Genomic DNA, 27,912 nt, shown 5'->3' with positions numbered 1-27,912 from the left:
TCATTCTTACAGTACTTCAAAGTTGGAAACTGAACATTTAAAATAGTCACTATAAAGCAACTGGGGCTACAGTAAGGTTTTTGTCCTAAATACTTGGATGCTATTGTGCTAGGTTAGATAGATTTTTTTTTTTTTTAAATTTGCTTGAAAATTAAAGTTGTAACAAAAAAATATTTGATAAACAATTTTATTTCTCCTTTTATTTTTTTTTTAATGAAGGAAGGGTTATGTTTTAATAAGTCATCAGATTTTTAATGCTTCTAAGTGTTATTCTGGCATAAGACTACTTTCTGTGTTGGTTTTTACAGCTGATCCACTTCATCTGACTTCAAATGTCTTTGCAGTATTCCGCATTATTCTCCCATCCAAGCTTAAAAATCGTATCTTGAACATTACTATGTTGTAAGAACGTGGCTAGGAAATACAAGCAAAGACTATTTTTCAAGATGACTATTAAACAATGTTAAGTTTGGGAAAGAATTACTGAATAGGCGAGGATTATTTTTCTTTATATGGGATTTGATCTATATTTTCAATTTTAAAATTCTCCAGGTAAATCAACAGCCACTGATGATGAGATCTTCGGCAAAATCTTCCATTGTGTTTAAAAACTTCTGACAAAATGCACATGCTGTGTTTGAAGGCCACCACTCAATCCAAGTGCTGGAGTCCAAAGGGTACTGGAATCTAAGAAGACAACAGAAAATGATCATTTGCTGCTAAGATTTGAGGATGAAAATGTCAAACAGAAAGAGAATTACAATATGAAATTGCTTGCTTTGTGTTCATAATCCTGAAACATCTGAAAACACATTGTGTAACTACTGGTTGAACTAATACTTAATTTAGAAAATTAAGTCAGTTATACATCATGTAAGAATTATTACATTCAAACACTTGCCACTTCACAGCACACTTTAAGATTAAATCTTGGCATATTCTGATGGTAAATTACTTACTTGAAATTGTAACCAACACTTATCTTTAAGGCTTCTTTTCCCATGATCAAATACTGCTCTCCTGGGATCAATTCAACATCTGTACAGCTCTTCTTTTTAACAAAGGTTATTTCGTTATTTTTTTGAGCAAAAGCCTGCCCTGAAGTAGAATGTCAAGAATTGGAAAATTTTGTAAAGAGAATTTCCAGTAACTCATATATTAGACAGAAAACACCAAAATGTTCTACAGTACAGCACAGCCAAGGTATCTATTTGCCACTAGTTATATAACAAGAAAATTTGAGGATATAAAGCATGTTTCTTGTAAAAGATTTTTAAAATTAAATCCAAATGGTAAATAAGCCTTGTGCACATTAATTTTTTTATTATAGAAATTATAAGGACATACCGAGTGCTTAGAGGAAAAAATGTGTGAATATCAGCTTCAGTTCCACAGAACCTACAAGCAGCTATCTCTCCCAAAGGTAAGAGAATGAACCTGTAAGAACATTCTAAAGTCCCTTCTCCCAGAAGCAGAAACACACCCAACCTACAAAAATCTGAGAAAAGTTAAGGCATGGCATATCCTCGCATACTACCCCACTTCAACCACTGTATATACAGTAAGGAAAGCATTCTGTGGAATGAACGAGACAACAGCTCACAACTGTATTAATTGATTATGGAATATGTTCACCTTGTTTTGTCACACAGAAGACATTTAACTGATTACAGTTTACATTTGCTAACAACAGCTATAGTAAGAAAAGTTGTTTAAAAACATCAAACAAAGACTGCCCTTCTCAGGGCATAAAAGAATTCTCAGAGGCTGTATTTGGGACTTTGGATTTCTACTCTTGTGAAATGAGTAGGTTTGACTGCTGATTTTTGTCAGCTGCTTCAGTGATCTCAACCAGACAGCTTTTACTCTAAAGAAATTGTTAAAAGGATTAAGAAAAGGACATTCACCTCTTTTATAGAGATCCAGAAGAACTGCAGAATACTTTACAAAATAACCTTCTTCACTGCGAGATAAGATGTTCACTTTATAAACTGCAGAACAACACAAAACAAACTTTTTGTTACTCCTTACTCCTGCAATACATACTAAATGTCTTACAGATGCTCCGATGGAGAATAAAATGTCTCTTTACAGCACTAATTTCTGGGAAAACAATAGCTATAGCTATACACTGTAGGGCTAAGAAACATCAACAAGTTCTACCCATGCTTATCTAACCTGATGGAAGCTCTACCTGTGCTCCCATCTGACACCCCACAACCTTCTCCAACCCCAAAGCCATGTGATGATGTTAGAAGGGTAGCAAGCACAAGAAGCACAGTGCTTATTAGCAGAACTGATCAGGTCAGGCTCACTGGTGCACTAACCCTGGTTGTGTGACTTGAATTCAGTAGAGGGTATGGGCAGCGCCTACTCCTCTCTGCTCCAACACCTCACCTTCTCACACTGTATGCCACTGGCAAGCCTACTGAATATTTTAATCACTACAGATCTAATTGGAACGAAATGTTTTGCAGCAGTAATAAACATTTCAGTCAGAGCACATGAAATTAGGGATGACAATTCACATATTACCATATGCAATATCATTCTGGCATGCAGCTTCTCTCCGGCTCTCAGCAGTTATTGACCAATCCAGTCTCCTTTGTACTTTACTACACTCAACTACATTGAGAAATTAAAAAGCCAGTGTTAAGACAATGTCATCACATGTCCTCAAATAAAACATCATGAACATCTACCTGTCTGGGATAACCTACTGTAACTGAAAATAGTAATTAAGGGGTTGCATGCTGGTACAATGAATATATAAAATACAAAATAACACCCTCAATCACCTGAACTTAATCCAGTCAACGACATCCATGATCATACCACACACATTTTTAGATTATTTTTTTTCTTAAATGTAAAATTCAGAGAGGACAACAGCTGTGTTCTACGGGGATTTCTTTTCCTTGTGTTTAGTGTGGTTTTGTCCAAAGCACTATGCTGCATTTTCCCACCAAGTAAAATGGGAAAACGTATTAAAAAAAGTTTACCTTCCATGCATTTGCACTCATCTCCTTCACACAATCTCACAAGTTTTTCATTTCCATAGGGGTTATAAAGCATAGTGCACCTTTTATCTAGAAGATCCAAAAAGAAATAATAAATATGTAAGACTATCAAAGTCCAAGAAGTCATCACTGAAACTTTGTGAGTCAGAATTTACATGAGCTTAAAATAACAAGGATTAAAAAGCTGTTGAAGAAAAATATAGTCTTTAAGGAGGAATAAAGTGTTAAGAAACAAACATGAATTTGAAGACATGGAACACATACCAGGTGCATGATATTCATATACAGTGAATGTGGCAGGATTTAGCATTCCAACCTTGAAAAGCTCACTTATCCGAAACCCAACACAGAGAAAATTATTAGCTGGCACCTAGGTGAAAGACACATGAATTAAGGAGCTCTGAAGGAAACAAAATTATTCCAAAGAGTTGAAGTAGTGCTTAGAGTTAGGAAAAGGGTAACATACAGAGTCTATCTGCAGAATAACATGCCCATCTTTTATCTCATAGTCTGCTATCAACTGATCAACTCCACTTGCAAGCTGTAGGGGAAAAAAAACAAAGAAAAATCTTTTATACAAGTTAAACAGTTTTGGATGATCTTGAAGATTTTGTAATCAATATCTTTAACATAATACCAAGATGTAAAACTCATTTTAGGGTTGCCTCTTAATAATGCTCATATTCTTACTTGGGGTTTTTTTGTTTTCTTTAAGGAGATTACGCTTTTACTCATTCCATGAAAATAATAAAGAATTAAAGAGCTAATTATCCTTAAAAGAATACTTAAGCCCATGTATAGTATCCTATTTAAATCCTGTAGGTGTAACTAATTGCCTTTAACTAAAACTCGCATGCTTGTCAATAGGAGCTGGATGAACACAAGCACTGCAGTTAAGATTCAGTTCACAAACTCTAGCCACCTTACAGTTAGGTGTGTTCCCCTTAGGGTTAGCAGATACAGCATCTCCAGAGGTTGATTCACACTACCCTAACACAGACAACAACTCTCTCTCTCTGCTCTTGTCTTTCCACTAACAACAGAGGGAGCCTAGATGTCAAACTTTAGAATTCTAGCTTCTAGCTCCATCAAAAATCCATAATCTAGACTTAAGTAGATTATTCTCAGTAGTATGAGAAGTGTTTAGAAGCAATGAGGATCTAATATAAATCCGCACTACTACTCTAACAGAAAAGGATGAACAGTAAGTATTATAGTTCTGTCCAAAAAAAAAAATTTCAGTAAAGAAAAAAGTTCTCTAATACATACAGTAGATAAGTCTTCTGTGTTTGCTTCCAATCCACTAACCAGACCTATGTCCATCACAGCATGAGCAGACCCTGACCGTGGCTCTCTCATGCTGGGTCTGTACCTAATATAGATTTAAAATAATATTAGTTAAATATAACTGAAATTAAAAAGAAATCTTCAAATGTGATCCCAGAAAAACCTAAGAAAAAATTGTATCAACATTTAGACCACAGTACACCCAAAATAGTCAAATGAATAATTTCAGATTTATGCCAATATCATGCATAAAGAAGCTTTTCTTAGTAGTTATGTTTCAGGAGAACCCATATATAAATTTAAGAAAAACTCCCTCCCAAATAGATCATGATCTTTGGCTCTAATTCTGCTTACACACGTGAATAAAAGCAAAGAAATAGGAAGAAAAGAAGATTAGAAGACCAGGTGCCATTATTACAAACAAAACCTTTTTAATCTCTTGAAAAAGAAAATAAATGTAATGTAAAGATGTGACCAGAAAGCCTCTGTAACATTCTTGGATTAATTACATAATGCATACGTAGACCCAAAGTGCATTTGCTTTGCACTGCTCCGTTTCCTTAACGTGTCAGCTGGGAATTCCACCTTTGCGAGGAGGAACTTTGAACATTAGGAAATCCAGGACATTTAGAACCAGCATTTAGTTAAATGAAGCCTTTAAATGTAAAACACTGGCTCAATGAGTGGGGAAAAAAGGCAACCCACCAGCCAACATCAGCTGTACTTACTTTGCACAAGCCTCTAAGCGCCCAAGTGGTTCCCCCTCTTCTCTTCTGTAGCCTGTTCATATCAGGTAGAATCATATAAGTAATTCTGTAACTCTTCAGAAGCAGCAATCCAAAATTCTCATAAAGCATTTTCATAATTGAAAGATAACTCTTTATATTGTTTTGGTGGTTACTTTTATAGAGACTCATTGTCTAGCCACAAACAAGTAACATTATACTACTTTTATAATTTAAGTGAAATGACAGCTTTAATGCTTAATGTAGTTTATTGTGTGCTTGTGTTATTAAAAGTACTTCATGGCAAAAGCTCAGAATGTGATTATATACCCTGTTGGGACTGGACTAAAACTCTCAGTACCTTGCAGAGGTAGAGCTCACTGTAACCCCACCCATTCCCCCTCATAATTCTTTTCTTCTGCTGGAAGTTTGTACTCCTCACTCCCTCAACTGCAAAAACTCTTCTATGAATGAGTAAAAATGCACCTAAGAGAAATTACAAAATAATTCTATTCACAGAAAGGCAATCATTTCAAGAAGGGCTAAAAAGACTTCTAGCAATTTCTTTTCCAGCTTTTGCATTTAGAAAGTGGCAGAATTTATTACAGTTTCATTCTTAACAAGAAACTTTGTTAAATAAAGTAAGGTGTTTTTTCCTCCCTTCCTTGCACTGAGTGTATTACAGTAGTAATATTCAAACCCATATTAACCCTTTACCATCATCTCTCTTTGGAACAATCTTCAATTCAAAGTTACATGACTCTTCAGAAGTACCGATTGTACTATACACTGTCCTCACCTACACACATACAAATAAATTAGACAAACAGAAGCCGTAAGCAATCCTCAAAACTGGCAAAAAAAAAAAAAAAAAAAAAGGAAAACTCATAATGTGGAGAATATAATACCAGTAAAAACAAGTCTGTACAGCATGACTAGTTTCGATGGACAAAAAAACAGAGTAAATAAACGATCAGCACAGAAGGAATTGGGAATTCTTGAACAAAACCAAACTACTCTTTTACAAGACTAAAAATATTATCCTAACAACTCCTGATATTTTATGAATATAAACACTGGTACACAAGAATATGTACATTTCAGATGTTAGTAAGTTTGATGCTAGAAGAGGCTAGGAAAGATCAGAAGAAATATATCATGGCAACAGCTTAACATTTAGTTACACAAAAAGCATTCCTTTAAATATTGCAGGAAAACAGCTTTTCAATGACATTGCTTAATAAACAAAGAGTAGACACCAGAATAATAGAGAATCGAGCAATTTCTCAAAATTGATCACTGATTTGGGTCTTCCCTGTTTGGCTGTCTAAGCAGAGACTAATAATTGATGAGCGGTAAAACGAAGTTCATCATCTATTTAGATTTATGGAACAGAAAACCTCCAATGAAAAGGTTTTAGCCACAAGCCATACAATGGCTTGGACTTAATCTAAAATATAGCCATAATGACATCCCTATCACTTCAGTCTAAAAGTGAGGGCAACAAATGGAACAGTTAATGAGAAATTTCAGTTTCTTTTTCCGCAACTCCTCAAAAAATCAGAGATTCCATTTTATAAAATTGGTTGTGTGCTTACATTTACTGTAGCTATGCCAGTGCTGCTTCCAGTGCTTACATATATGTCATCATCCAAAGGTATCTAGAGGATTGATGTTAAACAAAAAGTAAAAGGTAGTGCTGTTAGCTACAATTCAGGTCAGATGATCTGTTTGTCTCTTCTATCTTTTAAATACATATTAAGGCCTGATGCTACAAACAGATTCTATAAAAAAGCTTTGTAGGAACAAGCAGAGATACTGAATTTAAATGAATATTCAAATGCATTAAATTTAGCAGATAAGCAAAGTCCTTAAACATCTGCTATACCAAATTACTACCAGTTTATTGAAAGAAAAACCTGCTTTAGTAGCGATTTTAAAGTTCAAATAATTATTTAACAAGTTGCTAAGATTCTGTTTTCACTTTGCAAAAGCGACACTTCACTTACTGTCATCGTTCTTCCCAGGAAATTATCTTCTGTCAGTTTAAACACTTGAAGGTCTCCATGGTTTTTGTATGCTACCTTAACATCCATGTCCAAATTAAGCCGTTTGACAAGAAGGGCATATTCAGTGAAGGCCTCAAGGGCATTAATTGTGTCCTGAGAGAAATCAATTATAAGGAATTAATTCCAGAAATTAAAAAGAAGTGAAAACGTATTACAAAGCAATTTATTTTCTTCCACCTACACATGTTTACAAATAATGGTAACCATTACTAGCTAAACAGCCTAGCAGTGTCTCAACAGTACTTAACATGGTGGTAACGTGTTTAATTCTATGCTCATAGACGTATTTGTGCAATTTAAAATAATGCATGCAAGTACTAAAAAGGAAGCAAGGAAATAGCAATAAACAAACAGTCATCAGTTTCCTCACAGATTTTAAATAATTTTTAAAAAAGGATGTTGCAAGAATTGGAAAATTCTAGGTAGTATTAGTAGTTGATAGTGTATTAGAGATCTGGCAACTTTCACTTGACTTTTAGTCTATTCCTACATACTAACACAGTTTTTACAATGAAAAAATGCATACCTTCTTACACCGTGTTCCATTTTTGTGGAAAACAAGAACAAACATCATGTCATGAAATTAAATACTCTATTTAATAAAAAACTTGATTATTTTCATTCAGAAGACCTGAAGTCAGTGGAATCAGCTTGCAAATTTCTATTTGTAATAGACTTCATGAAGAGAAATTGTATTTCCCAGAGACAAAGAACATCATGTCAAGAGTGATTTGATACTAACCCCATACATAAAACATTGACAACTTCAATGTGGTCATCTAATGATATTGCCCCTCTTAAGATGTCTTAGATTTTGGTGCTTGAAAAAGAGAACAAAATGTTTAAAGGCTGACCTGAGTTGAGTAAAATCCTCCACCATATCTTTGTTCTTCAGACAACCACTTGATGATTGGATTAGCATAATTTTTGTCCCCTCTTAGCAAAGTAGTCAGCAAGGCATATGCTGTAGTTTCAACCATTTGTGCAGTAGCAGAGCTGGGAGTGTGTTGGTCTACTGTTTTGAAAGTATCTTTCCAGAAACGATAAATAGGAGGGTTACCTACAAAAGTATAAAAGGAAGGTTTCAGATTGAAACGTAGCAACAGCTCTCTCCAGACTACAAGGTGAAGTACGTCCTGCTGAAGTGAAGGAGAAAAGGAGGAACTCACTCTGCATTTAACAGAAGAAGATACACTTCTCTTGAACTAGTAAGTCTGACATATATTAGAAACTGATGATAAACAGACCTGATGCAAAGCCTCTGATGCATATCCAAATATCGCAGGTCCTGAACAGGGATAGAGTGACCAAACAAACAGAATACAGATTTTAATTTGGTTTTTTGTTTGTTTTTTTTTTTTTAAGCCACTTTCAACAGATTGGACAAAACTTTTCTATTCCAGTAGAAATTGTTACTTGGCAGAGAACAATCTGAGTCCCCTGCCTGTGACAAAATACACTAAAAAGGAACAGCATGTACGAGAGGCAACAAAGTCCCTCATCAACCAGTGAGAAATTAAGAAGGAAACCAAACACAAAGTAAGGGCACTGGCAAATACTGGGAAAAATTCCACTCCGAGCCAAGGAAGAGAGTGGACACATCATAAGGATGAGGCAGACAAAAGTAATCCACTGTGGACAGCTGCATGAAAGGAAAGCCTATAGCTAGAACAAACTGGGTACAGTGGGGAATGACAAGCCCCTGGCTGACTTGTACAACAGTGCACTTTCCTCAGCAGTGAAAAGCTGAAGGCAGGATTCAATCTAGCAAAAATACTAGGCCACACAAGACTAAAAATTCACTTATGCTCTCCAAATAGTGCCATCACATTAGAGAATTTAAAAATACTAAAAGGGGAGCCTGAGAGCCCACTACAGTACAGACTCAGAGAATTTAATAATACCTATGACAGATGCTTCCTTCTTCAGTGCAGAGAACGCCGATCGTGCAGAGTCATGGTTCAAATCCACAAGAGCTAAAGCATATGAAGTTATTGCCATGGTAAAGGGGCTTTGAGCAGACTGCACGTTTTTCATCAGGTAATCTCCTGCTTTGTTTTTAGCATCATGGATTTTCTGAAAAGATCAACAGGCTAGAACTTACATCTCTTAGGCTTATTTTTAAAGAAACACATCTATGAAGACAATATAAGTTTATATATCATCTTCTACAATGTATCTTATAACGAAATGATCCAGAATTTCATCATTGTTCTTTTACTGATTTTGAAAGACAAAGACTAACAAAGCAAATAAATCTTAATTTTGACATTGAAAAAAGTCCCTTGATTTCCTTGAACAAATGTTAAAGAAAATGGAAGAAATTAGAATCCCCTAACACGACTGCTGGCAGGAATAAAAATAATCATTTACCTGAGTAGGACATATTTTAATTGACTTCTCAATTCCGATAACAGAAAATGCTGTGAGATACAAAGATTTTTCTTTAGCTTCTCTAGGTAATGTACCCTACAAAATCAAATATGAAAATATAATTAAATAGAAACAACAGTTATTTTAAATAAATAGAACTTTTTACAGTTTAGGTGAGAAAACAAATAGAAATTCCTGTAAGAAATATTAATTTGGTTTTACCTGAAAATATGTTGAGTCTTTTGAAGATAATTGCTCATTTGTAAAAAAAGAGACCAAATTATATAACATTATTGGCAAGCCAGGACTATTATATTGTAAAATCAACCTACATCATTTTTTTTCTAAATATTAAGAAGTGGCATGCAACTACTTTTAGTGGGAAAACAGAAAGGTTTGCAAGATTGTGCTGTTCTTTAAATGAATTTAGAAAAAGACCAATCTAGCAAAATTGTCTTGAATAGGTGTTCTGGTGAAATGCAGCCTAAAATATCTTGCATTCCTAAAACACATTACCTCCCGGGGACTTCAGTTTTTACTGTATATGCACAGAAAACATTTGGAGTTCATACCTGTAGTTTCACTGGTTGGTAATTTGAAAATTCACTGAATGACCCATCTGGCATTTGACAGTTATCAATCAACCACAGAAGTGAATTACAAATAGAAATTTGATCAAGATTTATATATTGATTAACTTCTCCAAGAACCCTTAAAGCAAAAGCTGTCAACCTGCAAACGAAATCAAACAGATTATATTTGTTTTAATAGGCAGATACCCACATTCCTAGAGGTTAAACACAAATTTGCACTATTTATGATTTAGGTATGCTACACACTCTCACAGTTCAAAGAAGTATGGCAGATGAATTTTAAATTTAACTTAATAAATGGGCAATAATTACTCAGATAATTTAAAACTAGGCTCAATTTCCATGAATCAGGATATGAAGCCATTACATCCCCAAAAGATTACTTTTTCATAGGAACAGAACCTAAGCAAGATGCCTTTGAAGAATCTTCTTCCTTCCTTCTATAAGCCAGCTGCATTTGCCATTCTGAAAGGCAAGACAGTGACTGTATTTTGCCTGACTTTCAACAGCAGATTCTATTTTCCATGAACAGTACCACCCCTTCGGTTTGATAGCCTTTAAATACCATATTTGTGTGAAGAAGAGGTATGTCTATCTTGCCCCTGCTCAGTCCCTGTACTTAGCTTTCCTTCTTCACAAAGTTGGGGTGCAAACTTTGCCTGAGCTTTTGACTTCTGCAGGGAAACAAGGTCTAGCACAGTCCTCTTATAAAATTCCAAGCCCAAAGAACAAGTTTCAGAACTGAGCAAAATCTTACAAATTATCTCAGGTATGTCTGCTCCTAACCATTGGCCCAGCTTAGTTGTAATGGCGTGAACTATGGACATAAGCTTTAGCAAGTGAAAGCAAGGAATCAAAAGATATTATTCAAAGTTGTAAGCACCATTGAGCTCTACCATTGAGCTCACTTCTCATGCTTACTAGAAACTATCACCCTTTAAAAATCAGTTATAATATGGAAGCAAAGGAGTTAAACAAGGCTTTTTCATCCATTCTAATAAAAAGTCCTTTTTAGCTCACCACGTGCTAGCTTGCCCATTCTTCCACATGCTGTAGGAGAAGTCAGAATTTCTGAATGACAGGATGCTCACAATTCCTAAGGGATATATTAGGCAGAAAATAAGTTATGAAACAAGATTTGTATTAACATTGCATTTGCTCAGATATATTCTTTTTCTCATTCAGCAAAGTTTATCCACCTCTACAATTCTGAAGCAAGAGAAGAAGCTATATTTTTCTACCTTCTTTCATCTTCCTCCTCATTTGAGTTCTTGAAGTTAAGGTTTCGGGACCCAGTAAATGCCAGTTATTTGACTCTTCCAAGTAGCGAAATACATAAAATATTGGGGCAATACTCATCAACTCTGCCTCTGCACTGCCTTTTGGCAGATTAGTAAGAACACTAAGACCACTAGGATTGAGGACTGTGGCAATCACTTCACCCATAATATGTCCTGTAGAAAGAAGAAAACCCAATATTTATTTAAATGAGAGATCATGAAAGTGAATCCAAGGGCAAAATCTGACTGATACTTATAAGCAATTGTTCTATATGAAGTATTTAAAATTTTACACAAAAAAAAAAGGTGATTGCAAAGCCTTTTCTCAAAAGGAGAACCTAGGAGTAAATTCAGATAAATTTAAACAAAGGAATAAGAAATAGCAGAAAAGGAACGTATATACAGAAAGTATATATAGAGTAGACTAAAAGTTTCAGTTCAATTTACCTTTTACACTGACATTTCTATCAATTTTTGTTTTAGGGACCAGATTTAGTGGGATTTTGTATCGAAATTCTTGTCGCCTCTTCAGTGAGCCTGTAATTAAAAAAGTCTATGTATCATACTGCATAATCTAAACCAACAGATGATTCAGATGTAACAGCCAGATTTAAAAGTTACAGCTATCTGAGAAGTCAGAAAATGCACATGCAAACAGTATCAACCTTTGAAAAATAACAGGTTCAAACACTTTAATCTTTTTTTTTCCTTTTTTGTTAAGAAAAAATCTGATCTGGATCTAAACTTTGTGGTTTCAGATCAATCTCTGGTTAAATGAGAACATATTTTATTTTCACCAATAAAGCACCTGCTAACTGATTTTCAAGCACACTGAGGAAAGCTTAGTATTGTATCATAGTAAAAGACACATAAAAAGTTTTTTTAAAGAAATGAATCCATGTATTGTTTTGAAAGACTAGCTATTTTGCAATGGATTTGTTAGTCAATGAATGGACAGGAAATCCTTGGAAGGGACATATGAAAAATATTTCAGGAAGGAGAAGTGCCAATTTTTTCACATTACAGAAAACTTTATCGTCATCAATCAAGAATATGAAAAAATAAACAAAGACATATATGATCAGTTCTCTTACCATAAACACCCTGTGGATCCAAAGTGAAACCTGCATGAAGTTCTTTCTTAACGCCTTCTGGCTGAAATCGTTAAGAGGAAAGAAGTAGAAAATGAAAACACTTTTGATTAATCAAATACATTAGCTGGAACAGCAGTTTAAAACCATAGTATATTTGCCTTCTGCATCCTTCTCTGTAGCTGAGTTTTACTTAACTGCTCTACATCTATTCTACATATTTTTAAGCTAGCGTTCTATCTCGCAAAATTCTTGAGAAAATTTAACAGAATATTTAAATAAAAGCTTAGGAAAGTATAAAACTACAAAAAAAGTGCCTTTCAGCGAAGCATGCTTAAGCAGTTGAAAATCCAAACTATATAACTTAGAATATTCTCCTTACTAAGTTGTAATCTGATTATACGCATAATCTTTGACAATTCTTATAATCAAGGTTTAAAAATGTGCATATTGAAATATTCAAGTCATGCGTTTTTGCACTGCATACACCTCTATGAATTCAACAGTATCATGCAATATTTTGGATTATAACAATACTAAAATAAAGCAATATTTATATATTGATTTAATATTTTTTTATTGCTTGTGACTGAACAAAACGCAACAAACACTTTGATTTCTTTTCTTACCGTTACACGTAAAGTTTTAACCACAACTTCACTGTTCCTGGCTGTCAGCAATGTAAAGTTGATAGTGTGAAGACCTAATTCCAAAGGAAGTATTTTGAACGTAACGGGCGACAAAGAATCTCCATCTAGATTCTTAAAATTACAAGTGCGCATCCTCGCTCCAGTACTTGCAGAATCTCCAAAAGAACAGATTCCATCTCCAGCTGATATTTTAACACAGAACTGAAATGGTGAAAGATTTGAAATGTTTCACCTCCATGACAGGTACAAGACCAGAGAAATATTAAAGCCACTGAAATATTATAATGAACGTTCTACTACTGTAGTACTACTTTTCTACATACAATAAGCAAGTGTTACTACCTTTGGAATTACTATTACTTGCACTACAGACCCACTAACAAATGTTCATTGGCAACACCAGAGAACTACTATACAAGGCTTCAAACACATACCTGCTTCATACACATACCTTTGCATAATTTACTCAAATTTTTTCAATAGTAATTTTGCACTTCTGTTTCACCTATTTCCTTAAAAATAGTCCTTTTACATTAAATTCCTAGACAATGTAATCTGTGAGCTCTGGAACAGCCCATTCCAAAAATCTCATCACTTTTTTGACACTGAGTCCAAACAATTGCAATAGAAAAATTGTATTTTAATTTTCAGGGAGAAAGTTGCTAGGCAAGAGCATAACAACACTGTAATCAGTGGAATGGCTGCAAATGAAACAATTAAGGATTAAATTCATTGTTACATAGTTATGTAGAACACACCTAAGGCTAGCTGAAGGACTGGAGCAATCTGATCCAAGGATCTGTTTATACTGGATACTCGTAGGGGGAATGCTTTTTAAGTTTTTTATGTTCATCTTTCCATAGAACTCAGTGAAACCACAGATTACCTTAATTGCAGAAGCTCTATAGTTATAAACGGATCCTTTTAACTCAATTTGTTCTCCTCGCACCACAGAATAAGGAACGTGAATGCTCAGGAAGATATCTTTCACAACTTGCACTTCCAGCGGTGCAGCAACACATATGCCTAAGAAAATTAAAAACACAAAAGCAGACGATTTTATCCACCCTTCTGATAAACATGTTTGAAAAAGTCTTCACGTACTTGCCACCTTTATTGATGACTTATTTTGCAAGATGTACTTTGAAATTGTCCAAATTTTTTTAAAAGTGACCAGGCTTTTGCTTCCTGTCCCAAGTTGCTGTCTCCCACTCTTCACACAATACTTGCTGATATACCAGTCCTTTGGGCTTCTCCTTCTCCCCAAAACCAGAAATAAATTTTCTGTCTGGGCTACCATATCTATCGGAAAATTTGTTTCTTCCTCTCCTCAAGTCCTTGAGCTGGACACGGCGAAGTTGTGCCAGGGAAAAGTCACTCACTATTTGTTCTTAGAATATTCTTAAGTCATTTATTACGGGCTGCTGTCAAACACAAGACAGGCTTTGTTTTCCCAGACACTTACATTCATAAGAAGAAATGAAGTCATTTCCTTTCCCTAAAATATGTATTTTCATGCTTTCTTTTTCTGTTTATCAACCAGAAAATGAACATTTTAGAACACACAACGAACAATTTAGAACTGCAATGACAGGTTCTGGAAAATACAAGCAGAAAAGCTCCCTAATTTTTTAGCTACAATCTAATTAGGTTGCAGTACCTACCTTTATCAGAAATGCCAACACCTTGTATTTCCCAGGTAGTCAGCGAATCAGGCAAGGTGATAGACAGAGTCTTTGACCTGTGTTTAGAAGTGTTAGCACATTTATATATTATCTGTTAACACTAACAGCTCATCAACACAAAGACAGTACATGCCCAGAGCAACTCCTGTATCTAAGAGAGACTTGGGTAAGACAAGATATGACAGCATATTTAGAAAACAGGACTTCTGGAATTTTGTTCGACTAAACTTGGTTTCAGCTGTCTTTACAAGAAGCTGGTGTTTAGTGAGGTTGGAAATGAAAGGAAAACTGACTCAAGCTGGGCACCAGACAGCACCTGCATGGAGGGAAACATGGCAGGAATTGTTTGTTTGTGTAAGACTGCATTTCAGCACACATCTCGGGTACCAGGAAGGATACCCAGCTTAACTCAATTTTAGCGTTTACTTTCTCTAAAAGTGATGACTAAGTCAAATGTTGGTAAATGATTTGAGAAAATTAGTACCTTGGGGAAACTTGGTGAACTTCCCATAACCAGCTTTCAGGGAAGTAGCTACGAACTTCTGCCTCATCTAGTTCCAAGAAAGCCTCAAAATCTGAAGAACATAAATAAAGTGAGTAAAAAAACCAAAACCAAACAACTGAAACACCTGTCAACAGCCTTCCACCAAAGGCTTAAAAATTATTATATTTTTCTTTTGTGATACTGTATTCTGCTTACTTGCCTCAGGTTACTCTTGATACAAGAAAAAAAAAGGTATGTGAATACCCTAAATCAAAGGCCTGTTTTAATCCCACTTTATCTATCTACACATGTGAATACCTGTCCAATATCCAGACAGATTAACTAGTTAACAAGCAATTATGGGGAAAGAAGAAATTTCACACTCCCACTGCTCTTTCCCGAGATGTTACCCATTGGCTGTTTTGGGCCTGACTCAAATTCAGCATTCAAGTTCAGTGATGCCTTCACAGGCAACGATGCTCTCATCTCATGGTGTTGCTTGTTCTAAATCTGGCTGAATAGAATGTAGTCCTTAACCAGCTAAAGAACTGCTCTCCTCCCCCTCTTCAGGGGTATACAACCAAGGTCTTCAGAGACTGGTAAAATTCTTTCTGGAATAACCCTGGCAGGTAGTAGAGAGGGGTTAATGCGTTAACAAAGCTATCACCTCTATATTTACCCATATTCTGCTGGAAGCATTTCACCACACGTCCAGGGGAAGAGTTAAAGCTCTCGTACTTACGCATTCTTGCCAATATTAGAAGCTTATTAGGCTCTTCCTCCCGCAGTCTGTTTGCAAATTCACAGCAGTTTATGAATGCGGAAATGCACTTTTCATTACTCCGAATTCGCTGAGCTCTTTCCCTGCAAGTCTCAGTGACTGGATATGCTTTTACTCCAGCCATGCAGCATTTTCTAATTTCTGGATGTACATATTTGGATGCTGAAATAATAACAGAATAATTCCCTTCCTTGAGATGAAGTTTTTATTTTCAAAAGCATCTTAATTCGCTATACGGAATGTATTTTAAAATTTGCAGAATTTCAGTGAAGGTACAGATTTGAGGGTGAACATCAACTTGTCATTTTTCAAAAGCTAGCGACACACACATAATCACTAGTATGATGAGTTAAATCCTGAATTAAAAGTATAAATTAGATAAGAGGAACTGTATTACATTTTACAAAGGTTCTTCTGACAGGCTTGGTCCCTGGCAGGTAGTCACTGGGAAAGACTGCTATATGGTAGTACTGTATCTCTTCAGAAAAATAAAAGAACTTAAAGACATGCTATATTTTCAATGTGTACTTAAACCTTGCCAACTTCAAATTCAGCATATGGCTTTATAGATGGGGGCCTCTCTAAAGTCATCTTCCACTATTTGTCAGTCTCTCCACTACATTAATAGCAATAATTAACAGTAGTAAGCAAACACTCCGATTCTTGATTTCTAATGGATGCGATTTTTTTTTTAAATAATTATACAGTTTAAAAGATTTTTTTAAACACCTTCTTTGTATATCCGATCCTCAAAGTCAGACCGTTTGGTTCTTAAAACTTCATTGCAAGTTTCACCTGTTTAAAAAAATAAATAAGTACAAAAGACGTGACCTGTTTTATAATAGTATAGTCCACTTAAAAATAATTCCATAAAAATCACATTCCAAATCTGGGAGTCTTTTTCTGTTTATTATTTTAATTACACAAAAGTGTTTTCATTTCAACTACAGTAACTTAATCCACAAGTCATAATGTTTTTCTCCCTCAAAAATCATTAGTATATGAATTCCCTATTAACTTAATTAAATTCCAGCATAATAACTGAGAGTCACAATGGAATATTTCAGAAAAGAAAATCCACAATTTCATGCTTAAAACAGAGGAATATACCTGCTTCATTTGAATCATCAGCATTTGCGTTAGTTAAAAATGTAAGCCCAGCCATTCGGAATACATCAACATTATTCCGTCCTCCTCCAGCACCACACCCAAGGTCACTCTTTTCCAAATGTAGCATTATCTGAGGAAAAAACACATTAGGAGCTCACTTAAATGTGGAATATATCATACAATGAATGAGAGAGACTTGCAGAAGGGCCACTTTAGTCTGGAAGATGTCCTCAGAGCACACTGAAGAATACCATTTAGCAATAGTTGAGTTAATTCAAGCACCAGCACCAGCACAGTCCCTTTTTTGTAGCCCACATCAGAGTCCAGTCATGCAGACAAACCAAGGTGGAGTGCTCCACTAACGTGTTTATAACAGTTCTGATACGCAGACTAGCCTGTTTAAAACCAGTTCAATAGTGCTACAAAACAGATTCATATGATCGAAGGTTGGTGCAAAAGTATTCTCCTTATTCTATGTATTTTGTACCTGACTGTTCTGAAGTATCAAAAAGCTGCCATTTTTTTGTCACAGGAATGAAGTTCTTCCAGTGACATATATGTAGGTTTTACTTACATACACAAGTATTTAAAATTCTACAAGGACTGAAAACCTCTATAACCCACTGAACATAATAGCATTTGCCATACCATTCTACCAATATGCCTTAAAAATATAACCTGAAAAGATTATAGGAAGCACTAAGGAGAATAATGTAGTCTCTGTAACACTGCAACCTGGCTTTGGCCAAGTCTGAAGAGTTCTGATAAGGCAGTTCAGATTCAGATCATAACCACAATTTACTTTTAATGGAAATCAAAATATTGTACATTTATTTTTTTAATAATTTTGAACAGTCAGATTTAAACCAGCAACTTTTATTCCGGATTGAATTGCTCTTCTGCCTGTTTTCAGGCTTACTGAATGCATGACATGTAATAGCTGTTCTGAATATGAACATGAAACAAGCAGCAACTTGTTTTCTTTTGTGGCTTCTACTTAACTTTTTCCATTGCTCTCTTTCCTCTTCCTGTGACGCCATATACTGCCTTGTCAACAGATGACAAAGCAACAAAGGAACTGAATTGTGTTTTCATGTTAAGCGATACAACTTCTGCTGGCTTCAGGAGGTCTTTGCTTGATTGCAGCTTAATCTACAAATTGAAAACAAATATTTTAAAAGCACATTGTTCCAAAAGAATTCCATCTGAAGGCAGACACTTTAATAAGTCAAGGAAGTGTTAAAGAAGTTGTGCAAGACCAAGTTAAAATCTGACCATAAAATGAATGCCCACCCACAAATTTTAGTGCCTATTTCACTACTTACATCAAGACTATTCCCACATTTCTGTTCCACATTCAGCCAAACTGAATCAGCTACTAACTCTGCAGTTTCTTCTCCCATGACTATGTAGTAAACAATAAGACGTGCTGAAGGGACCATTTCTTGGGTTATCTGAAAAGTTAGATGCTCATATTCCAAATCCTTAATTCTCTCCTGAGTTCCAAAGCTTACTATCTTCCCTTTTGACGTGATCTAGAATAGAAAAATGATGAATAAAAAAAGTAAAATTTTATATTTAATCACTTAAATATTTTCTGTTATGTAATATTTTCTTTTACGTAATAATTACTTGCATTTAGATATAATCCAACACACAAATGCATTTGGGACCAGTGGGTCCCAGTTCAAGGGAAAGTAGCTCTCTCCCTCCTCCCCTAAAAAGAAGTGTTGCCTCTGTGCATCTTTTCTTCTTCTGTATTTCAACTCCTGAAATAGCTCTTGAGACTAGTATTACCTGTTCTTAATCCCAGTCTACGTCAGATGAGAATTCAAAACAATAGAGACTTAATATATAATTTAAACATGAGACTGTTAATTTTTCACTGTAAGACTGACAGCTCGCATACGCAAGGAGCAGTTGCCTGAGCTGCATGTATTCTATGCTGAGGATGGTTCTTGGTTGTTGAAGTTTTTCATCTATGGACATACATTAAATCACAATTCAATGTTTTCTGTGGAAACATCTGTTACTTACCAAATAGCTGTAGTGATGTATTTTATGAATATACTGACTATGTGGATATACATTAATATTTATTAAATCCCCTACTTGTAGTATTTTGTGGTTTGAAGCCCAGCCAATATATAGGTAACTCTGACTTAACGATGAATAAGCTTTTGCTTCATAGGTTTTACTTGCTTGGTTTTCATCTGAAAGACGTGGATCTGCAGTTTTTACCTGAAAAGACAATAAAATGTCTGAAATGCTCTTTAGTAAAGGAGGAAACAAAACCCCCGTGTCCCAGCTTCTCACTAGCTTAAGTACAGAAATATACCTAAGAAAGCAAATAATTATAATATTAAAAGCATTCTGCAACATATCATTCAGAGACATTATTAAAAACCAACTCACAACTCTATTTTCTTTAATAAGATCTGTAAATACCAAGTAAAATTTAAAATGTTAGCGTAGAAGCACATACATAAATAGAGCCAAAAATGTTAATGGTATGTCTCCCTACATAGTGAGGAAAGCACTCTCAGAGATTTGTTTTCACACAATTCATTTAGGTTTTTTGTTTAATAATTATTATGAAATAAATGTGACGTTTGGATATTTTGTTTCAGGACAATTTAATAAAGACTTTAATAGAGAAGTAAAGTTTCATTATAGCACCTGCATTTCATTAAGTTTATAAACTCGAGTGTAAAATATTTCCTTTAGTGTTGTACATTCATAAAAGTACAGAATTAAACCCTCGAAGAAATAAATTAATGGAACGATTTAACTCACTTGAAACTCCAACATTTTGCTACTGGATGGGATATTAACAATAAACAAAGCAGTTCCATCATTCATGCTTGTTATTCTTCTCCCAGACTCTGAACCCTCTGATATCAACTCAGCCTCATTCATTTGCTCATTATATGATTTTGCAGTGACAGTTATAGGAACGTTTCCAACAAAGTGATCTACGGTATCTTTCACCTGCACCTGTTCATCAGAATAGATAACATTTCTTGTATGTATGGTGACATTTTCAAGAAGAAAACTTTCAAGTTGCTAAGCTGCTTCTACAATTGCAAATTTAAAAAATGTAAAAGGTCAATGGAAATTAGAAGTTAAGACCTACAGTAATATATACAAAAAAGAATAAAGCTTCCGCATTATGGGTTTTATGTTGTAATGTGCAACAATACTGCTTATGTTAACTAACCTTAATGAAGAATGGAAGTCCAGGCTTCACAAAGAGAGGAGTAGCAATCAAATTCAATTTGTAAGGAGATACAGCAAATCTTACTCCAGAAAATTCTGCTTCACCACTGAGGCCACCTAACAAAATATTACACCCCTTTTAATAATCACATCCTAGAGCCTGTGTTTTCTCCACTTGCCTTCAAAGGGCAGCACAACCTGTTGGGTACAGTGAAGTCCTTGTATCTAAAGAGTCAACTCCTAGCACTGTTGTGAAAACAAATAGAATAAAAAAAAAGAAGTTGAATCCCTAAACATTTTTGCAGTGATAGATGGGCTGGTCGTCTTTGTAAGTTTTTGGAAGGACTTCTGAATACTAAAGGAAGTCTGATACTAGGAAAGTTATCCATAGAAGTTTTCTTTCTAGTTCTGTTTACATTGGCAGATATATTAAAATTAAAAAAAAAAAAAAATTAAAAAGCAACTTACCTGTAGACTCCAACACTGATGCCACAATATATAAATATGACCCATCCAATTCTTCTAGACTTTGAAACCCTATAAAACCCACTGCTTTCTTACTGTTAAAATTGATCTCAGCAACCCCATTTTCAATCTGGAAATGAAATATAAATCAACATTTTATAGTCAATAATTTAGAAATAATATATAGATACACTCTACCCCAATTCTAACTCAGTATGTTTCTGTTCATTGTCTATTTTCAGAGGAAATCAAAGGTGGAGATGTTTTAACAAAGAATACTTCTTAATTCCATAAAATCACTGATAATTAATCAACATTGGCACACATTTCAAAGACTGCATGCAGGCCCCAAAAGAGGCAGGAATAACACCACAGAGATATCTTCACTGAACGAGGAAAGGTAATGCCTTTTAGCATTTTTAATGACTAAATCAAAAAGGTCAGACTAAAAAAGGGAGGGATAATTGGTGGAGAACAGACTCTCCGTAATACATCAATATAATTTTGATTTTTTTGTCTCCATTTGAATCTTTTTTTCTGAGATAGCATAAAAAATATTTCATAGAAATTTCAACCACAGTTTGCTCAAATGAGTAATTGAACCAGAGTGAAATGACATTGCTTCAGATGCTGCCTCCGAGCTTTCATTTTAAAGTGCATTTCAATGTCCCTGATGACAGTATTACACAGGAAAAGTTGACACTGAACAGTCAGTGCAAACTGAGAGCTGGGACTCATTCTCATCAAATTGGAGCTGGGGTTGTTCAGCCTGCAGAAGAGAAGGCTCTGGGGAGACCTTAGAGTGGCCTCCCAGTGCTTAAAGGGGCTACAGGAAAGGTGAGTAATGACTCTATCAGGGGGTGTAGGGATAGGATGAGGGCTAGCAGCTTTAAACTGAAAGAGGGCAGATTTAGATTAGATAAAAGGAAGAAATTCTTTCCTGTGATGGGGGTGAGGCCCTGGCACAGGTTGCCCAGAGGAGCTGTGGCTGCCCTCTGGAAGGGTTCAAGGTCAGGTTGGACAGGGCTTTGGGCAACCTGGGCTAGTGGAAGGTGGCCCTGCCCAGGGCAGGGGGTGGGACTGGATGATCTTTAAGTTCTCTTCCAGCCCAAACCATTCTGTGATTCTATGAAATTTAATGGGATAATTTCAGTGGAATTGGATCAGTCCTGAACTAAGCTTATGAAATCTATACAGACTAGGTTTGATGCTTCTTACCCTAGTTATATGCATTGCATGAGGCATCATCCTTTTTCCAGTTTCTTCAATTACTCCAAAACGAAAAAAAACATCAGCACTTGCAAGCTTTTTATTATAAAAATAGCTGAGAACAGAGCAACAATATAAATGCTTTTAAGATTATTTTAATGGTTACAACAAAGCATTTGTTTCTGGAAAAGAGCAATTTCCTAGGCAAGAGATAGAAAACAGTAGCTGTGTAGCTTTAAACACTTCTATAGAAAAATAATCACTTTGCAAGATTTTTAAAAAGGATCATTCAGTTCTTTTACAGATCAGAAAGGGTTGTGATGATGGGGCTTCTTGAGGAAGTAAGAGGAAACTTCTGGCCACGGGAGAATCAATCCTCATGTAAAAGAAGATGAGATACACACATATTTAGAAATCAAAGCCAAATTTCCTTACCTAGCTTTCACAACAATCTTGAAGTTCTCAAATTTATCAGAGCTAATAAAGTTACTTTCTGGTTCTATGACGATGGAAAAGCTTGGCATTGCTGAAAATTGAATAGAAAAGCAAGCCACTTAGATGTGTTCTTATACATTAAGCCACAGGTACTCAGAAAGACACCTCTGTATAGCCATCAAATAATCATGCTGGTTTCAAATGATTTGAATTACAATATTCTAGCCCCAAAACACAGCTGTCAGCTTAGTTACCTGCAGTTGCCCTGACTCCACATCAGTGCAACTATGTCAGGATGATCCAGTATACTAAAGAATAACTCTATTGAGAGGCAAGTTGTATTAATACACGATTAATACAGACACTAACCAGTCTTATGACTGATTAGCTTGATCTGACATTGCCACTTGGCGTTACACTGCACCCCACTGCCGTGTACAAGCAGGCCAATGTTACCTCAGGCATTCCTGCATTTTCTTCCTCTGTGTTATATAGCTATCCTCTAGAAATTTCACTGAAAAAAACCACCAAAATGAAGGTTCACAGTCTGGGCACACCTTACCATATTCCTTAACTTCAAATTTTGCAACAGCTGAGGTTATGAAATTCTTCTTATACTTGGCTTCAATCTGCCAAATTCCATACCTACAAAATGTCAACAATCAAACATTTTTAAGAAGAAAATTAAAGTCAAAACCAAAAATTAATATTACTACTTAACCATATTTCATGTTAATGAGAGAGAAAAATTCTGCCCCAAGTTTTTGCACATGTTCAATACTTTGAGAAGATTCTGATATTTCAATAATTACTTGAAACTTATGTTAGATCATTGAAATAAATTCAAAAAGATGTCATTATTTACATAACTATATAACAAAAAATTCTGATTAAAGTAGTAACAAGCAGTGACACATTTCAAAGACTGCAAATATAACCAGGTCATTAAAACATTATTTGCTAGCTTCTTTCCATATATTAGCCAAGAAAATGCTCAAAAGGACTCACATAGACTTCTACCAGGATCCTTCTCTCTCTGACTAGAGCACCACTGCAATTTACATAATCATTTATAGAAAATCAATTCCTACAATCTTTCTGCCTTATAGCACCACAATAAAAATTATGCAAGTCTACTGTTAACAGACAGTTTCAAGGAGGATACAAACTTATTTCTTACTCAGACTGAAATTAATGCTAATTTCCTAATGAAAAGTAAATCAGTCAAAAATTATTTTTTCAAACACCTGCTAGCATTCTTCTGCCAACTCAATGAATCTTCAGCACCCTCTCAAGACTAAAAGGAGAACTGAAGAGATATTTATTTTCTATGCTGCTGTTACTAGAAAAATGCTGGTGATTTGTATGAATATATGTATGAAATATGTTTCCCCTCCTTGAAATCAGTGCATCTTTGACACTGTTTCTATCTCTACAGTAGAAAGCTTTAGCTTTTATTAATCTTCCTTTTTAACTGAGCATGACAAACCTACCACTAAACCGTTCTTTAATTTCAGTTTTATCAGCAGTACTTTCACACACTGTATCTCCTCACTTTCTCTCATTAAGAGTGAGCATATGCTACCTAGTTGAAAACACAGAGTAAGCTTCCCACTTAGCTTTAGGAGACAAATGTTAGCTTGGAAGTCAACTGATAAGAAGAATACTTTGTCCTAAATTCCTTATTTATACCATGGTGACATGCTACGTGAAACATTAGAACTCTCCAAGTTTCAAGTCATGCCCACTCTGTGTATTAAGCAAAAGACATTTTGACAGTCTCTAAGAAAAGGCAGTATTATGTTAATAAACTCAAAAAGTATTAAATAAATCTACTTAGGATTAGGAGGAATCTTGAAGTCAGGAAAAGAAACTATTCCAGTAAAATCTTCTTCTTCTATAATATCCACTTTTACTCCTTCAGGATCCTTTAAATTACAACAGGAAAGAATCACCAGTTACAGATCACTCCTATCAAAAGAAAAATCTTCACTGTGTGATTTCAGAGGAAGCCTGGCTGCAACAGATTTTTCCAAGAGTTTTGCCCATTCCACAGCATGCAAACACAAACATTTTTAGAAACAACTCAACCTGAAATGCTGATAAAACATTTTATTGCAGTTGTGACAATTAAAAGCTGTTACTACACAATGCTTAAAATTGCTAAAGGGTTACTGTAATAACAAGCCTATTGTTAAAGGCTAAAAGTAGTGTAATAAATACAGATTGTGTTTATATGTTAAATGAAATAATAATATATGGTTTTCACACTGTTGTTTCAAATTCCCTCAAAAATCCTTTTCCCAGATATTAAAGATAATTCATATTTTTCTTCTTTCCCATTCTGTAACAACTTCAGATTTGGGACCTGAAAGCCTCTATCCAACTGTTCAACATCATTTTTAGATCTTTTAAAAGATGTCTGGCTACCTGCAAAAACATCTAACAGTTTTACTAAATATTGATTGCAATACTGATTTATCATCTAAGTACACTTACTGGTTTTGTGATCTACAGAATATTAATATTAAATTAAGTTAAAACTTACCACAAAAGTTAGGACAGTTTCTCGTCGAGCTGGCTGCAGTTCTTCATTCAGAGAGTAAACTCTGACTTTCACTATGAGAATTATTACAATAAATCTCAAAGTCATACCATTATAGAGATTTATAAAAACAAAACAAAACCTAAACCTCAAAAAATAACCTTTTATCCCTACTAATTTTTGAAGTTACTAGTATTTACAGAATGCTTTTGACTTTCTGTCAGTATGGTGTCCAAACCGTATTTTTAACATCTTCCCAAGAAAATCTTTCATTCTTTGTGCCACAGATTAGTCATTTAGGGTGTAGAGGGCAGGGACTGAGAGGATATTGGGAGAAGTGATTGATTTCTACAGTATGATCAAATAGTTCAAAATATCATTCTGCTGATTAAAAATTAAATAGCAGCTGATGGCAACATAACATAACCAAGAGCTTAAAGGACATTTAAACCCTAATTTCTTGGCAAAGTCAACAGACTTTAAAAATGAAATAAAAGCCAAGAGAAATAAGCATTATTTACCTGACTGATCAGGAGTATAAACTGGTTTGTCTGTATGAATAAAAATAAACCCATTCTCATAGGAAACAGGAATTTTTTTTGATCTTGTAAAATGTGGAGAAACAGCTTCCAAATACACATACTTGACTGAATTCTCTGTTCTTGGTAAATCAGTTGGTTGAATCTGGGACAAATGAAATAAAGATTTTTAAGGAATATTAAAATACTTTTCAAGTATTTTTTCCTACAGTATTTTTTGTTGAGAAGAGCATCTGAATAGCAATTACTATCCTGCTCTTAATTATCTTTAAATAAAAACAACACCTACAAGGTGTTATTCTTGCTTACACCATAGATGACAGTCTGGAGTATTAAGCTACAAACAGATATTTTGAAATTTTGCATTTTATTTACATCCAGAATTAAAATAGCAAAGTGCAAAGCCCAGTTACGAGGTTATGGGAGTACAAATTATCAGACTTCCATTTCTACATGTGATGAACCCTGGCCATGCCAGAGTTGCCGTTGTGGTTGATAGTCTGGTGAAATAGCTATTCTGGCTGAAAAGCAAAACTGGGTGAGAAGCCCCTCCTGGGAGGCATCACCCCAAGTAAAACCTTCACGGTTATCAGCTTTCAGTAAAAATCTATTCAGCTTCCTGCACCCTTTGCTTCAAGCAAATGAGTTAAATAAAGCTTTATGGTGAATTTGGAGATTTTCCACTGACAAACAAGACCAGCTCTCAAACCTTGGTTTAGTTACATTTTGGCTTACTCTGAACACTCAGTTCACATATCTACTTTCAACACTTCTCCATTACCTCCCTTATTTTTTGAAGTCATGCAGTTATGATAATGTTTCTAAAATAGTTTGATGGTATGATTCATTTTGGTGTCATTCCTTTACACTAATCTTATCCAATGTCATTTCAATTTCAGACAAACTCAAATGAAATAAACTACACGTGGCAAAGTGAGAAATTGGGATGCTAGGCTTCCCTCCTTGGTTTAAACAACTGAAAACTTACAATATTTTTTAACACTTAAAACATGACAATAAAAACACCACAACAAAACTCTGAATTCCTTACTGTTAAAGTTACAGCATCTTGGAATTTGTTGGCTGGAGTTAAAGAAATATGGCCAGAAGAATAAACAGCAAGCTTATCTGGAAAGCTTTTTATGGCAACATTGACTGTAAATTCCTTCTCATAATCAAAAGCTTGAACTACAACTTTCTCAGATGCCCCAACTCGGAAGATCTTTGGTGCTGTAAGGACATATCTGCATATGGAACATAAAACAATAAAAGGGTAATGGAACTATATTTCTTTCAGGTTTCTTACTTCCATTTGTAATTCACTTAAGTGCACACTGTTAAAGCAAACAAGATAATCAGGCTAAGTTATTCTAAGACACTAGTTAAAAACAGCAGAGCCCCAGTCAGAATAATTTTTACAAAAACTGTAATGTAACAGCTTAGGTAGCATTTATGAATTTGATTTGGTAGACACACAAAAGCATGTCTACTACAACCAGCTATTTATGAGCAAGTAATTATTCTTTTTGCCATATCAAACCCTGAATCACTAACCTTCCAAATAGCACACTTGTGTAGTTTTCCCACAGTAAAGTTCTAACTGGAATGAATGGGGCACCTTACAGTAAAGGCAAATGTGCATAAATATTTGCAGGATTACTCCGATTTCTTCAGTGCTCTATAAACTGAAGCATGCATCACTCCACAAAAGCACAAGCCAGGCTTTAGTACCTGACCACACAACGCATCTAAAATACACACGAAGTGCCGTTGAACCAAACATTTGATATATGTGAACCTTCTTTTTCTGAAATGCCAAAAGTACTTAGGTTGGCTGCTTTCTACATACCATCGCTAACACGTAAGAATCAAAAAACCGCCACTGAATATATTTGTAAAACAGACATTTAAGTACGAGCTTTCATCAAACCTGTAGCAAAGTTATCTGTCTTCAGGCACTATAGAAAAGCTAATGAGCACCAGCTTTATTTCTTAACTTTTTTGCATGTTTATTTTGTGGCATGTAAGATAATGACTCTACCTCTTTCTCTGGTAGCAAATAGAGCAATTCCAGAAGCTTCAGTTCTTTTTCTAGCATTAGTCCCACATAAACTAGTGAAAACACATCAATTTCAATAGTGTCTGTTGCATCGGCTCCACTTAAATTCTGTATCTATTTCCCTAAAACAGAGGACAACAATCAAGTAACATTTCCAGCAAATTCTGTATATGTTTTACTTACGTTTTCTCTTGGCTAAAAGCTTTTCCAGAAAATAGCGAAACAAAAAACCATATTAAAATAGTCATAGCTTCTATGACAACAAACAGCAAACCATAGATGCCAATGAATCT

The 27,912-nt window shown here is 35.0% G+C and overlaps 1 protein-coding gene across 2 annotated transcripts; it reads right to left on the bottom strand.

Moving 5' to 3' along the window:
- On the bottom strand, window positions 1-27,867 carry C5 (complement C5). Of its 2 annotated transcripts, none has more exons than XM_074923575.1 (41): window positions 27,803-27,867; window positions 26,612-26,804; window positions 25,543-25,705; window positions 25,025-25,095; window positions 24,313-24,404; window positions 23,039-23,121; window positions 22,477-22,567; window positions 22,051-22,156; window positions 20,836-20,962; window positions 20,369-20,484; window positions 19,945-20,145; window positions 19,186-19,389; window positions 18,474-18,683; window positions 18,151-18,300; window positions 17,149-17,278; window positions 16,768-16,833; window positions 16,000-16,200; window positions 15,258-15,348; window positions 14,753-14,829; window positions 13,975-14,114; window positions 13,068-13,289; window positions 12,442-12,502; window positions 11,795-11,884; window positions 11,309-11,521; window positions 11,088-11,163; window positions 10,047-10,206; window positions 9,475-9,570; window positions 9,006-9,177; window positions 7,956-8,161; window positions 7,042-7,194; window positions 6,631-6,693; window positions 5,743-5,831; window positions 5,036-5,080; window positions 4,290-4,392; window positions 3,487-3,561; window positions 3,285-3,390; window positions 3,003-3,089; window positions 2,536-2,625; window positions 1,908-1,991; window positions 960-1,098; window positions 1-687 (listed from the first exon to the last, which is right to left on the bottom strand). In XM_074923575.1, exons 1-41 carry the CDS (start codon window positions 27,865-27,867, stop codon window positions 558-560), a joined length of 5,037 nt encoding a protein of 1,678 aa, XP_074779676.1. In that variant the 3' UTR covers window positions 1-557. The 2 variants fall into 2 exon arrangements, with proteins under 2 accessions (XP_074779676.1, XP_074779675.1); XM_074923574.1 differs by having other exon boundaries at window positions 5,036-5,087; window positions 5,750-5,831.
- Window positions 27,868-27,912: the final 45 nt, after the last annotated feature.

The sequence above is a fragment of the Athene noctua genome, chromosome 20 (assembly GCF_965140245.1).
Source record: "Athene noctua chromosome 20, bAthNoc1.hap1.1, whole genome shotgun sequence".
NCBI lineage: Eukaryota > Metazoa > Chordata > Aves > Strigiformes > Strigidae > Athene > Athene noctua.
This window is presented reverse-complemented; position numbering and strand designations above follow the sequence as displayed.

What these genes read in the sequence shown, in the direction of transcription:
- C5 (XM_074923575.1), bottom strand. Translation starts at nt 27,867, where the DNA reads ATGACTATTTTAATATGGTTTTTTGTTTCGCTATTTTCTGGAAAAGCT. An exon ending in AATGTGGGAATAGTCTTGAT is followed by an intron (nt 18,301 to 18,473) that starts GTAAGTAGTGAA and finishes TTCAATTTGTAG; the next exon opens with ATTAAGCTGCAATCAAGCAA. An exon ending in ACACAGAAGACTTATCTACT is followed by an intron (nt 3,562 to 4,289) that starts GTATGTATTAGA and finishes TTTCCCCTACAG; the next exon opens with CTTGCAAGTGGAGTTGATCA.